The sequence below is a fragment of the Mustela putorius genome, unplaced genomic scaffold (assembly GCF_011764305.1).
Source record: "Mustela putorius furo isolate JIRA1106 unplaced genomic scaffold, ASM1176430v1.1 tig00000127_pilon_pilon_pilon, whole genome shotgun sequence".
Taxonomy (NCBI): Eukaryota; Metazoa; Chordata; class Mammalia; order Carnivora; family Mustelidae; genus Mustela; species Mustela putorius.
The window spans coordinates 10,710,789-10,723,922 of NW_025421288.1; the positions used below are offsets into that span (position 1 = coordinate 10,710,789).

The following is a 13,134-nucleotide window of genomic DNA, read 5'->3' on the forward strand; positions in this document are numbered from 1 at the left end:
GGGCACCTGAAATCTGGCTCTTTGGGACCAGGAATGAGGTGTTTGCGGGAGTGTGAGCCCTAGCAACAAAGGCGCTAAGGTCTTACGGATCTCAGTGGACTCGGAGAGGTTTAAACGCCCCTTCCTCCACGAAGCCCTCCTCCCTTCCCTGGCCAGAAAGCGGGCTGGGACGGGGACCGGCCACCGGCTCTCCGCGGGCACTCTCCGCTTGGTACAGTGGCCGCGTGGTCCCCGCGGGCCCGCCCACCGGCCTACGCGCTCCTGGAGCCTCGCGTGCCTGCCCGCACGGAGCCGGAGCCCAGCAAATACCACTTGTCTGAACCACGAATTGCTCAGCCGGGCCTTCGGGATCCGGGCCGCCTGGGTCCAGGCCCGGTTCAACAAGTGTGGGCGGGACCGCCCGTTCCCGCCCGACGGCTTCGCGCCTCCCCGGGCGCCCCGGGCGCGCCTCCCCGGGCCGGGCCCCGTTGGGCGAGTTTCATGTCATCCCCCGCAGAGCGTGCGAGCGCGGGTGCACATAACGTTGCCCCCTTCCCTCCTCGGCTCCCCCCGAAACTCCGAAGCTTCCGTTCGCGAAGCACTAGCTAGCGCTCCCGGCTGGGGGTGGGGGGGGGGTTCCCCGGCGAGCGGGCGGCGGCCGGGCCGGCGGGGCAGCCGGGTGCTGGGTGCCCCGCGCCGGGCACCCCCCCTCCGCCCCCGCCCGGCCACCCCGCCCAGGCCGCGAGGCCACCTCACCGGCAGCGGAATGGAAACCGGTTCGACAGGTAACAAATAGGTGGGTTGTCACCGTTATTTCCCAACGCATGCGCCGTCGCTCCCCGGGACGCTCCAAGCTAATTAGCTCAGATCACCCCCCCACCCCGCCCCAGCCACCAACACACACCGCCGCGAGCCAATAAAGCGTGAACCCGTCCGTCCGGCTCGCACTTTAAGACTTCCCGAGCAGCCGCGGGGGACGCCAGTCGAGCCGGGAGACGCTTACCTGCCGCTTCCCCGGCCGCGCGGTGCACCTGGCAGCAGGGGCCTCGGCCGGCACGGAGGGCGGCAACCGCCCCGCGGAGTGGGAGGCGGGCGCGCGCGCCGTCCCGGGCACGGTCTCCCCGCAGAACGTGGGGGGCCCTTGGCGCCTCGTTCCCCGAACCGCCCCCTCCCCTCCCCGGCCCCGCGGCTCGGCCCGGCACAGGTGGGACGGCTCCCGGCTGTAGTTGCGGAAGCGGACGGCGCCGGGCGAAGAGGGTTCGAAGATGCCCCGCGCGTTCCTGGTGAAGAAGCCGTGCGTCTCCACGTGCAAGAGGAACTGGAGCGAGCTCCCCGACGAGGAGCGCGGCGAGATCTACGTGCCAGGTGAGGCGCGGCCGCTCCCCCGAGCCTGCGGCGCCCGAGGGGCCGGGGCAGGGGGCCGTCCGGGCGGCGTGCCTGCGGGGCGCAGCGGCGCGGAGCCGGGCGGGCGGGCGGGCGCAGCCGGGGCGCCCGATTTAATGTTTAAGCGGCCGCGGCCCCGTTAGCCCGGGGCGCGGGGGGAGGGGAAAGGAGGGGGGAGGGGAGGCGGCGGAGGCGCCGGCTGGGGGCGGGGGCCGGCGGGAGGGGGCGAGGGCAGTTCCCAGACCCCGCGGCTAGGCCGGGGGCGGGCGGGTCCGTGGCGCGCGGGTCCGCGCGGGTCCGCCCTCCCCTCCACCGGCCCGAGCCGCGGCGCAGGGGAGGCAACGGGGTGTGTCACCGCTCCGGCGACCCTCCACTCTCACGTCGTAAATCCAGAAAGCGGGGACTTTTATGAGGCGGGAGGAGGGCACTGGAGCGATGCCACCTCGGGGGGCAGGGAGCGAACTGGAGCTTCAGCCGCAATTTGTGCAAAATGTAAGAGAAAACTCGTTTAAGCCGCCTTCCTGGATCTCTCCGTCTTTCCCACACTCCGGTGGCCAGAAGGTCGTGGTGGGGGTCTGGCCGCCAAGGGTTACCCGCCGGCCGCCCCGCGGAGTGCACGGAGATCCGTGGGGACGGTTCCTGGCTACGCCCCGCTTGTCCTGGGGACCAGGGTGGGATCGGGTCTCACCGCCGGCAGAAACGCGCCTCCCTGCCCGGGACATACTTGCAGAGGACGCAGCTGAGCGGACGGACAGTGCTTTTCTCGAGCCCAGCCCCCCCGCCGCCGCTGGTGCGCCCAGCCTGTTTTTGGAGGACGCCTTGACAGCGTCCGAGCCTTTGAATGAGTAACCCGAGTTGTTTCCCTCTCCAGTGGCATCTTCCTCTGGAAGTCCTGAGAACACTTTGGTGCATTCTATCCTCCTCCACCCCCAAGAAAATTTTTGGTCGGGAGAAAGGCAGCTTCCTTCCGAACTCCCCCTCCCCTCGCCTTGCGGGTGGGGCGCCCCCCCCCGCCCCCCGCGCTGCACACCCAGCCCAGCGCCTCCAAGGGAGGTGGAGGTGGGAGGCAGGGGTTGTAATTAACCAACCGACTTTGACCCTTGATCTCCGGGCTCCCTGGCACCGCCCAGGGCCTTGCAGGAGAGTGGTGAAATGAGGGCCGTGAGGGGCCCTGTACCAGCTCCTGCCTCAGTTTCTCTCCTAGCATAAACTGGTGGAGACAGTGGGTGTAGTGGTGAGATCTCTGTGACCTGACGGGCCAGGAGCCAATGGCCTGTGACACTGCTGAGATGTTTCACAGGTTATCTCAAGGGCTTTGGCGCTGCTTCTAGAGCCTCCTTAAAACAAGGGGAAACTGAGGCCAAAACGCAGCTCACCTGAGGTGGATTGGGGTGTGGGCCCAGGATTCTGTGTATAGTTTCCTGCCTGACCAAGTTCCTGGCAGGCGGGGTGGCGTTGGGGTGTTCCCCCCCCCCAGAAGGGCCGGAGAGGAACGGAGCCCCCTTCTTCGCTCCTGCCTCCTCCCTCACCTGTGTTTGTCTTGCTGCTTAGCTGCGCCTTCGGATCTGATAAACTGAACTTGGACTGTGTTAAAGGTGAGCTGAGCCTTGCGGGAGACTCAGTGTGCTGTTATTTTTAGTTTTATTTCACATCCCAATCAGTAACAGATCATGTGTTGACTTTTACAAAGGACAAAGAAATTCCGTTTGTTCAAATCATTGACTTCCTTGCATCCTGGTGACTTTCCCCACCAGAGTTCTGGTGGCCCTTGCGGGAGCAGTGTGAGGGGCTGTCCCTACAGGGGATGGCCGAGGAGGGCTTCCGGGTGGTCTGTGCCACCTGCTGCTGGTGTCCAGAGCAGGGAGCTGCGCAGGCCTCTCTCGAGACAGGATCGGCCCAGATGGTTGGGTCCGGGTCTAAACCTGGAGGGCACAGGTGAGCGTCTGCCCTCGTCGTTCTGGGGAGGGTGAGTCCTGTGGGGTGAAGCAAGGGGTAGAAGGCAAAGCACTTAATTTAGCTTCTAGAAGCCATGTGGCCCACTGGAGAGTTTTCCCACAGGTTTTGGAAATGAGAAAGGGAATGTTCTCGGGCCACGCTTGGGTGCCTCAGATGGCTGGAGAGGGGGGAGTGTGTTTTGTGGTGGCTTGTCCCCTGGCTGAGCCATTCCATCACTAGCCGACCATGACCCCAGGAGCCGGCTGGGCACGTTTCCTTCAGCCCACCTCACAGGCTCAGCACGTTGTGACCAGCTAAGCATTGACCCCGGTCCCATTGGGAGAGGCCCTGCGGGAGCTGGGGAACAGGGAAGCCTTTGAGGTCTGACCTTCCTGCCCGACCCTCGGAGACCCTGAAGGCATCAGAGAGCCCCTGGGAGGCTGAAGGCTCAGGGCACCGGTATCCGGCACTCTAGCCTCTCTCCCTGAGGCACGATTCTAGAAGTTCCCATCCCCAGGGCAGAACCTTTTCCTGGCTTCACTCCCCCTTCCAAAGCCAAGGGGAAAAGCCCAGAAGCGGGCACAGGGGGCTGTGAGGTCATAGAGGAAGGGAGGCCGCGGTTACCTCTCGGCCCAAGAGCCCAGCCTGAGCCCTTCACGCCCTGCCCTCCTGTCCCCCAAGGCGTTTCTCCCTTGCTCTAGCAACAGAACAGGGAGTGATGCTGGCTTCTCAAGAAGGAAGCACTGGTACCCACTAAATTCCATCTCTTGGACTGAAAGGGAAGCCGGGGAAACAGGGATGAAGCCCCGTACCCCAAGCCCTTGCTGAGCCACAGTGGAAAGTCAGGAAGGTGCTTGAAGGCAGATGAGCCTAGGAGCAGCCTGGAAGCCACAATGCCCTGCTCCCAGATATGGGCATCCCAGGGCCCCTTCTAGGCCCCCCTGCACCCCCTTCCTGTCATTGGGGCCTCTGCAATCTGTCTCCCCAGTTCACCAGCACCCTCCCACCCCAGGGAGGCAGCCAGGCCGAGGCAGGGGAGATGGGAGGTGCTGAGCCCGGAGCTGACGAGGCAGGCCAGGAGCCTGGCTGCTCACTGTCCAGGCCGAGGCGGACCGGCTTCTCAGTCCGCTCTGGGCCCCAGAGTACGTGTGTTCGGTGGGAGGGACTGAGGGCTGCGGGGGAGATCCGGCCTCCAGTGAGGGTCATTCTTCTAATTCCTGGGAAATGCTGGCAAGGAAGGAAAGGCCTGCTATCGTCTCCAGGCCGCAAGGCTGGGAGCACAGAAAGCCACCCAGTGAGTGGGGATGGAAGAGCAACTTGGGCCTGGGCAGTGGCCTAGATGGGGCTCCTGCCTGCCCTGTGGGGCGCTGTCCCCTAAGCTGCCAAGCTCTTTGCTCTCAGCTGGGGTGACCCAAGACAGACTCCTGCCAGACCGTTTGTCCCAGAAAGAAAGCAGGTGAGGCAAGTCCTCTGGGCACAGGGAAGACTAGAGCGAGGGTGGCCACTGTTGATGGTCACTTGCAACACATTCGGAGTCCCACAGAGGTGCCCGTCCCCGTGCTGGCTGGAAGAGTGGGGTGGGGGGGGCGGCAAAGGGAGGCACAGCCCGCAGCGGGTCAGGGCTGCCCACCCTGGCACCAGGGCCGAGGTGCCCGGCGCTGAGGGGCCCAGTGTCGACTTTGAAAGGCAATTGGGAAAGGGGAAAAAGAGATTGCCTGAGAGACACTTGGCACTCACAGGATGAAAGCCACAGGCTGGGGCACAGGCCCGTTGTTTCCAGGGCTGCCCATCTCTACCAGTTGGCTGGCCCTCACTGCCTTTCCGGCACTGCTACCTGGCCTGCAGGGGCGGGGGGCAGAGGGGCACGGGGAACCCCTGCCTCTCCTGATAAGGGGGCAAGGCCAGCTCACACCAGCGTGGGTCTTGCTGATACATGGTCCCTCCTGATTCGGAGCTGAGTCACAACCCACCCCCCTCTACCCACCCACCAGGCCAACCCCAGCACCGCCCCCCCGAAACCTCCCTCCAGGGTCGGGGATCAGGCATCCTCACATGTGCCTCACCTGCTCTCCTTAGAGAACAGCCCTGACCGGAAGCCTGGCGTGGGGTAGGACCTGGCCCTCTGGCCAGCGTGCGGCCAGCAGCATGCAGTCTGGGGTAGGGACAGGCTTGAGAGAGGGGACTTGCTGAGGACGAGGAGTTGGGGAGCTGGCCCTTGGCTGGAAAGCTGCCCTGGGCCCCCTGGGCCCTCCGCATCACCCCACAGAGGTGAGCGGGGGGGGGGGGCAACAGAAGGGGAGCCCGTGAGCCCCTGCGGGAGTAAGTGGGGAGACGGCCCAGCTGGTCTGGCCCCGCCACACTCCGCAGCTGTGGGCGGGCGATGAGTGGCCACAGCCGCCTTGCCGGAAACATCTAATTAGGGGACAAAGAGCAGCACAAGCAGGGCCCGGCCGGTTCTGCTTCCTGCCTCCTGCCGCCAGGTGCCACCCAGTGACACCCAGGGACACCCAGGGACAGGAGCGGCACGCCGATGAGCACTCTGTGTGCGTGCGGCAGCGGCAGGGTGTGCTCCCGGGGGTGGCGGGAGGACAGGTTTGGCGGGCGGGGCCGAGGCAAACATCCCCACCCTGGCACCCTATGGCGGCCGTCCAAGCCCCGCTGCCCCTGGCTCGGGCAGAGGGGGGTGTAGACCGCCACCCCCTCAGTGGAGCCAGGGGGAGCCCAGAGCGACAGCTCCCTCTGAGCACAGACTGGTAAGCCCTCACCTGCTGTCACTCCTCCCTCCGCCGTTGCCTGGGCGGCTGCTGTGGCCCGGCTCCCACTTCCAGGAGCTTCGCTCAGGCTCTCTGATACTGAAAGACAGAAGGGGGTAGAGCTTCCTGTGGGTCTCTACCTGGATTGAGAAATGGAAATTGTCATTCAGCTTTGAATTCTCGGCCAAGATCTCTCTCCAGTGGCCGGTAAAGCGGCCTCAGAAGCCGCCAGCACTCTGACAGCCCCCGCCCGGTGTGCAGACCGCCGTCACTGTGGGGAGGCCAGAGGGACCCCGAGAGCTTGTCCCCCCCCACCTCCCAGCACCCCCCCCCCCGCCAGCCTCCCAGGGTTCCGAGGGAGGCGCCGTGCCAGCTCAGAGGCCGGGCCGGGGCCAGGCACTGGTGAATCAACACCCGGAATGAGGTGGCTCATTAAAGTCCCCCGGACAGACGGACGCCAGTGCCAGCAGAACGGGTTCTGGGCGGCAGGCAGGCGCATTCTTCCCTTGTCAGACCTTTGTTGTGTTTTGAGGGGGCGAGAGCCAGGGCCTCTCCCGAAACTTCTTCGGTGCTTTCATATTCGTGCTTCCTGCATTAGTAGCTCCTGGGCCTTCCTTGTCTTCTACCTGCAGCGCCCCCTGTCCTGGGGCCGCCCCTCCCTGGGTCCCGAGGCCTCTCTGTCTCAGCAGCTCCTGGGCCAGGGGGTGTGCTGGGCCTTGTCCGCTGGTCTGAGACCTACACTGGGTCTCCTACATCCGTCTTCTAGAAGCACCCTCATCCTTTCCTTCCTATGCCCCTCTTGATTTATCCTTTCGAAGCTTGGAAAATGTTCCTGGCTTATGGCGTTTAGGGACAGCAGATCCTCGCACTACAAGACGGGTTTGAACCACACGGCGGGGGCCGCTCAGACATTGGGTCCTTCCCGTAAATACAGCCCAGGGCTGGGAATGTGTTTTCTCTTTCTTAGGATTTTCTTCATAACACTTTTCTTTATTATCCTTATCCTTATGACACATAGAACATGCAAAACGTGTGTTCCACTACTGTTTCTGTTCTCGATAAGGCTTCTGGGCAGTTGACGTTCTGGGGCAGCCAGAAGTTACATTCGGATTTTTGATGGTGGGGGTGGGACTCTGTGCCCTTAAGCCCTACCCAGTTAAAAGGTCAAGTGTACAGAGTTTAGCCTTTCGGGGAAGGAAAAGACTGATACATTAAAACATTAGCTAGTCTGGTCCCTCTTTGGTCCCCTCCGTGTGGCTCAGGCAGCGCCTCCTCCTCCGTCCTCCGCCACGGGGGGGGGCCAAGCCTCTCTGGCCCCGTTCAGTGTGAGCTGTCCCTGGCAGGGAGCGGCCGCCACCGAGGGCTGCCAGGTATCGGTGCCTTGGAGGGTGGAGGCTGGGAGCCCAGCCCTCGCTGTGCTATGGCGAGCAAGCGGTCCCCGCTGTGGGGCAGGCTTGCATAAGAGCTGGGCACGGCGCCCGGGAGACCGTCCCGCGGCGTCCACCTGCTGCCGCCTGACCTCCTCCCTGCTCCCCCTCACCTGTCCTGTTTGCCTGCCGCGCTTGGCCGGCGGGAGCGGCGAGCCTAGAGCCCTGCAGAGCTGCAGCAGCAGACCCCAGCCAGCCCCGAGGACCACCCGCTCCCCCCAGGCCAGCCGCTAAATCGGCCTGTAGAAGCAGCCCAGGTCGGCCCAGGCCAGGGGCCAGGGATGAATCCCCGGACCCAGGGCCTCCAGTGGTGCCCCCTTGTCCACGCAGGAGCACGGATGAGACCTGGAATCCAGAGGGACTGGCCCAGGTGGGCCAGGCGGACAGCTCTGGAGGGATAATTGGCGGGGCAGGTTCGGTCCTCCCAGTTCCGCTAAGGCACAAATTACTCAGCAGGCAGGCCTGTGGGCTGTGGTGCTCGGCGAGCGTCCCCTGTAATGACCTTAATGGGGCAGGAGGGAGGGGCAGCGAGTACGGGCTGGGGACAGCCTGCCCTGCCAAGGTGGAGGCTCCCGGGCCCGGCCAGCCCACTGCCCGGCAGCTGTCCGGAGAGACGCCTGAATCCTGTTGTCCCTGCCAGACCCCTCACCTGGCTCTTCTTCTCTTTGCAGTCAGTCTGGGCTTTTGCCCCCCGCAGCCCTACCGGGAGCCAGAGCCATCGGTGGCTGAGCCCCCGTCGTGCCCCCTGGTTTTGGACATGAGCCTTCGGGACTCCAGCTATGGTGTGGCCCCAGGGCCCTGCGTGGTAGCCCAGCTGCCCTCCGAAGACATGAATCGTTTGGCAGAGCCCCAGAGCAGAGACCACGGCTTTCTGCGCACCAAAATGAAGGTACTGAGTCTCCTACCGTCTCCGAGGACCGGGAGCGTGTCTACAGACCTGTGTCTGGCCCACCAGACCGGGTACAGTGAGACCCAGGCAGAGGCTGGCCTTGGATCTGGGCCTGGGTTTTTGCTGAGAAGCGGACCCAGCAGGGCACAGGTTGGGGCGGAAAAGAAGAAAAGTAGGTCTAAAGCGACAGCGTCGTACTTTGGGAAGAAGCAGCAGGGCCTCAGAGATATTTCACCCTTGGGAGTCTGTTCTAGGAGTTGCTTCGGTTTGTTCTGGCCTTAAAGGGAGCCACCTCTTTGCAAGCTCTAGGAAAAGTGGGGGACAGGAGCCCAGCTCCGCCCCTTCTCCTGGCTTCCCCTCCGTGCTGTGCTGCGCCCAGAGTGAACTCTGGAGTCCACCTTGTGGTTCACTGTCCCTTGAGGCAGGTGCCCTGCAGTTTCCCTCTCCCCCAAGTGTGCCACTTCTGTCCCCGTTGGCCTCTGAGGCCTCGCATCGAGGGCAAAGCCAGGGGAGCCGCCCGCTGCACTCAGCCTCAGTGGTGGGAACCGTAAGGAGGGCAGGAGGCAGTAGAAATGCCCCCGCTTTCAAGGAGCATGCAGCCAGTGAGGCTGTCCCTGGCCGGGCCCGAGTTCCTGAAAGGTCTAGGCTCTCGAAGCACCTGCCAGCAGCGATCTAGTGGAAGGGTTCTTGTAGCCCTGTTCTCTGTGCCAAAGCACTGAAGAAAGCTGGCACCAGAAGGCCCTTCCTCCTTCTCTTCCCCATGTAGGCCAAGTGCATGTTGTAACTAGAGGGAAAGCACCCAGACACAGCTGGTCAGGTGGCCAGGGAGCCAGCACAGTGGCCCTGAGCCCCTGTGGGCCTTCCTGTCATCCACTGGACCCCGGCTGGTAGGAAGGGCATGGAGAGAGGGCAGAGGGCACAGGATGGCAGGTGCACCCGAGGAGTGGGTCTTGAAAGGTCTTAGCTGGCCGGCAACAGAGGGCCTTTCCCTGGGGCCTGAAGCGGTCGAGGAGGAGCGGATGGGTGGCACGGGGTGGCAGGAGGAGGGGTCACAACAGGGCCACAGAGCACAAGCAGCCTCTGGACGGTAATAGAGTGGAGGATGGAGACCACATCTCCCTGTGCGGGCCACGCGGCCGGAAAGGCACGGCTGTCACTCGGAGCTGCATCCTCTCTGAGGGGCAGAGGGTGGCCAGGATTTGCTTCCAAATGATCCAGGGCCAAGGGCTAGGCTGCGATGGAAGGAGAAGACAAGACCGGCCCTAAATGCTACATGATGGTCACTGTAGTCACGGTGCTCATCTCCGTGTCTGACAAGATCTGAGATTTTCCGTAGTGACAAAAGAAACAAAGAAGGTGTCTAGGTAAGAGGGTCGTGAGGATGGCAAGGGGCCTCCCCTCACACCGCGACGGGCCTGGCTCTGTACAAGCAGGGGGCCGGGCTCCAGGCTCTGAGCGGTGGCGGCCCCAGAGGCCGTGTCCTGGTCGTCCTCGGTCCCACCTCAGAGGAGGCGAACAGAGGGCACAGATGCAGAACAGTGGCTTTGAGCCCCGAGGCGGGAGCCTTCCTGACAGGTGGTGGTGACCAGCCGTTCGTACAGGGAGCTTGTTGCAGGTCTCTAGAGAGGGCAAAGGGGCCGGGCGGCCGGGGGTTGGGGAAGCCGGCAGCAGCCTGACCATGGACCCAAAGTCTCCTTCCGGCCCCTCCCGCGCTGATCTGTGAGGCAGCGGCACAGAGGTGCGGCCTCTGGAGGGCGAGCTCGGCTGTCCCTGGGCCATGGCATGCCCCCATGCAGCCCACGCTCCGGACGGCTGTCGCAAACCCCATCCTCGCCCATAGGTGACCGTGGGGGACAGTCCCAGTGGAGACCTCTTCACCTGCCACATCTGCCAGAAGGCCTTCACCTACCAGCGCATGCTGAACCGCCACATGAAGTGTCACAACGACGTCAAGAGGCACCTGTGCACCTACTGCGGGAAAGGCTTCAACGACACGTTCGACCTGAAGAGGCACGTCCGCACCCACACCGGTGAGAAGAGCCCCTGGGAGGCCCTGCCCGGCGGGGGAGGGGAGATCCACGGCCCGGGAGGGGGCGTCCTGGAGCTCATGGGTCGGTCCCTCAGGGAGCTGGAGACGGGGCCGGCGTCCTCCGCTCCTCCCGCCCAGAGTCAGGTGGCCTGGCCTCTCCACGTCAGGGAAGGGGCCCACGGGCTTGCCGTCGGCCCGCTGACCCCCATGCGCCCCTCCCCGCAGGTGTGCGGCCCTACAAATGCAGCCTGTGCGACAAGGCCTTCACGCAGCGCTGCTCGCTGGAGTCCCATCTCAAGAAGATCCACGGCGTGCAGCAGAAGTACGCGTACAAGGAGCGGCGGGCCAAGCTGTACGTGTGCGAGGAGTGCGGCTGCACGTCCGAGAGCCAGGAGGGCCACGTCCTGCACCTGAAGGAGCACCACCCCGACAGCCCGCTGCTGCGCAAGACCTCCAAGAAGGTGGCCGTAGCCCTGCAGAACACCGTCACCTCCCTGCTCCAGAGCAACCACCACCTCTGAGCGGCCCCGCCCGGCCCGGGTCGCCTGCCCGCTGCCTGGCGGTGGCCGGGCCTAGAGCCCCCTGCGGCTCCCATGTCCACTCAGGCCTGGCGCTGAGCTCTGCTCACGTTTGCGTTTTTGTCTGAGGGGCAGAGGCCACGCTGAGCCCGGACCAACGTGGGCGAGGCCCGGGGCGCCTTCCCCGTGAAGCAGCCCGCCCGCAGTGAGAAGACTTCCTTCCCAGAGGACGGATGGGGATGCTCGGCGGCCATGCTGCTCTGGAGCGCGGAGCATGGGTCCGGGGCCACAAGCTCCCCCCTGGGCCGCGGAGGGAAGAGCAGGGGCTGAGAGCAGCTGGGCAAAGCAGGGTGCTGGGGGAGCTGGCGCCCGCCTGCCCTGCAGTGTGCCTAAAGCTCAGGGCCATGGGGGCCGTGGCCCTTCCCTCGGGGCGGTGCATACACTGTGCACAGCCACGGATGCTCCTGCACACACAGGAGGCCTTTCCACACATCACCTCATTTTTAGGAAACCGACAACAAGGTGCCAAGGAAGTTTTATTTCCTTTTTTTTTGACACATGTACAGATATTAATATATTTTTGGTGCCAATGGTGGCTATTTTTAAGAGAGGATGGAGCTGGCTTTGTTCCCTCTCCATGCAGTTCTATTTATCCTGGACATTTCATACCTCCTCTGTGCCTTGGCTCTGGGGGCAGGTGGGGGGCTTCCCTAAGCCACTCCCAAGCCTTGTACCTCCCAAGATATCTCACCAAAGACCTTCCTCCAGTCCTGCCTGGGGGCTACCCATCTGCTGGGGTAACGCACTGCGTTGGCTACTCCCCCTCCCCCGGGGGGCTCTGCTTCCCTCCTACATCCTTTCAAAGCCTGCTTGGGGGTTACCAAGAGCCTGTTTGCCTCCTAAGAATGGACCTTTTGTGGAACAACTCACCGTTGTGGAGGCCAAGAGTTTGTCCAGTGGCAGCGGTAGGAGGAAGGCCTGTGGGGTGGTGAGTCCTTGATCCCCAGAGTCCACTGTCTGGGACACTGAGAAGAGAACAGGACCAGGCTGCAAGGCCTGCCCTTCCTGGGTGGAGTGAACAAACCTAGGGCAGCAGCGAAAAATTGGGCCCCATCAGAGGCCCCTCGGGAGGGCAGCATTAGATGTTTGAGGCCTACTTTCTGACTTTTTCACATGGCTGGGTTACGAGCGCGTGAGGAACAAGCCATCCCAGAACTGGTTGGCTCGACTGGAGGAAATCGGCCACCAGGCTCTAATGGTGTGGCTGGGTTTCCTGCTAAAAAACAGGAGAAGGGGTGTGGGTCGAAAAGGAGAGAGGGCAGGGCTGGAGCCGGCCTGCCGAAGAAGGGGAAGGCAAACTAGAAAGAGGTCCGAAGAGTGCGGCGCGCTGGGCCGGCCGGGCCCCTGGGCAGAACCAGCCCCAGACTGAGGGGAAGGTGCTTTCTCCGACCGCCCTCTGACTGTGTATAGATTGTTCTGGAAGACTCCTGTTTTATTTTACTTTAGAGTGTCTGGGAGCTGCTGTATTCTGGAAGTTATATAGTATAAAATAACCTTATCTGGAAGCTCTGTTTCGTTTACATTTCTGTAGCCCTGTGTTATTGCAATCGGAGGGAGCCCTAATGCTCTGTGTTGTCTGTTTTATTTTATAACTTTCCCTCCAACTATTAAAATCCAAGAATTATCGTTTTCTGAGTTTCTGCTTTTTTGTCTTATAGACCTCTTTTTCCACCCGCAGGGAAATCAATCAAAAACGGTTGTTGCATTCTAGGCAAACCAGTGAGCCTCAAGTCAAGCCGAGACTCTGACCTGCACAGATGCAGTGGCCTGCCCCTGGTCTCGGCACTCAGAGCCTGCCGACTGACCCCTGGCTGCTCGCCCCACCTGCCCTGTGCTCCTGCGTCCTGACGTGGCGGCCAGGCCAGCATAGTCACTCGTAGTCCAGTTTCCACTTCCCTTCCTAGCACCTGCTAGGACCACAGAAGGAAGACAGTGATCCCAAATGACAGGGCGCAAAGGTCACATCACTTCTGGGTTGGGCACCTAGTATCGGGCCAGCTACATCCTCACAGCTCGTGTTCTGTGCCAGGCACCTTGCGTTTCACCCACATTGGCTCACTTGATCTTTTGGCCACTGCCCGGAAGACACTGCCATTCCCGCCGTGAGAAGCTGGGTAGTGGGCCTGGGTCTCGCCATGAGCTCTGCCACCATGACACCAGA

General features: G+C 63.1%; 1 protein-coding gene across 2 annotated transcripts; it reads left to right on the forward strand.

The window, feature by feature from the left end:
• The first annotated feature begins 849 nt into the window (after positions 1-849).
• OVOL1 (ovo like transcriptional repressor 1) lies at positions 850-12,602 on the forward strand. 2 transcript variants are annotated; one of them, XM_004770028.3, is made up of 4 exons: positions 850-1,344; positions 8,149-8,366; positions 10,207-10,396; positions 10,621-12,602. In XM_004770028.3, exons 1-4 carry the CDS (start codon positions 1,245-1,247, stop codon positions 10,914-10,916), a joined length of 804 nt encoding a protein of 267 aa, XP_004770085.1. In that variant the 5' UTR covers positions 850-1,244; the 3' UTR covers positions 10,917-12,602. The 2 variants fall into 2 exon arrangements, with proteins under 2 accessions (XP_004770085.1, XP_012900046.1); XM_013044592.2 differs by lacking the exon at positions 850-1,344 and adding an exon at positions 7,222-7,847.
• Positions 12,603-13,134: the final 532 nt, after the last annotated feature.

Bases quoted from the DNA above. Each gene is read 5' to 3' on its own strand.
- OVOL1 (XM_004770028.3), top strand. From the start codon at position 1,245: ATGCCCCGCGCGTTCCTGGTGAAGAAGCCGTGCGTCTCCACGTGCAAG. The intron at 8,367-10,206 runs GTACTGAGTCTC...CCTCGCCCATAG, and splicing joins TTCTGCGCACCAAAATGAAG to GTGACCGTGGGGGACAGTCC. The intron at 10,397-10,620 runs GTGAGAAGAGCC...CCCTCCCCGCAG, and splicing joins GCACGTCCGCACCCACACCG to GTGTGCGGCCCTACAAATGC.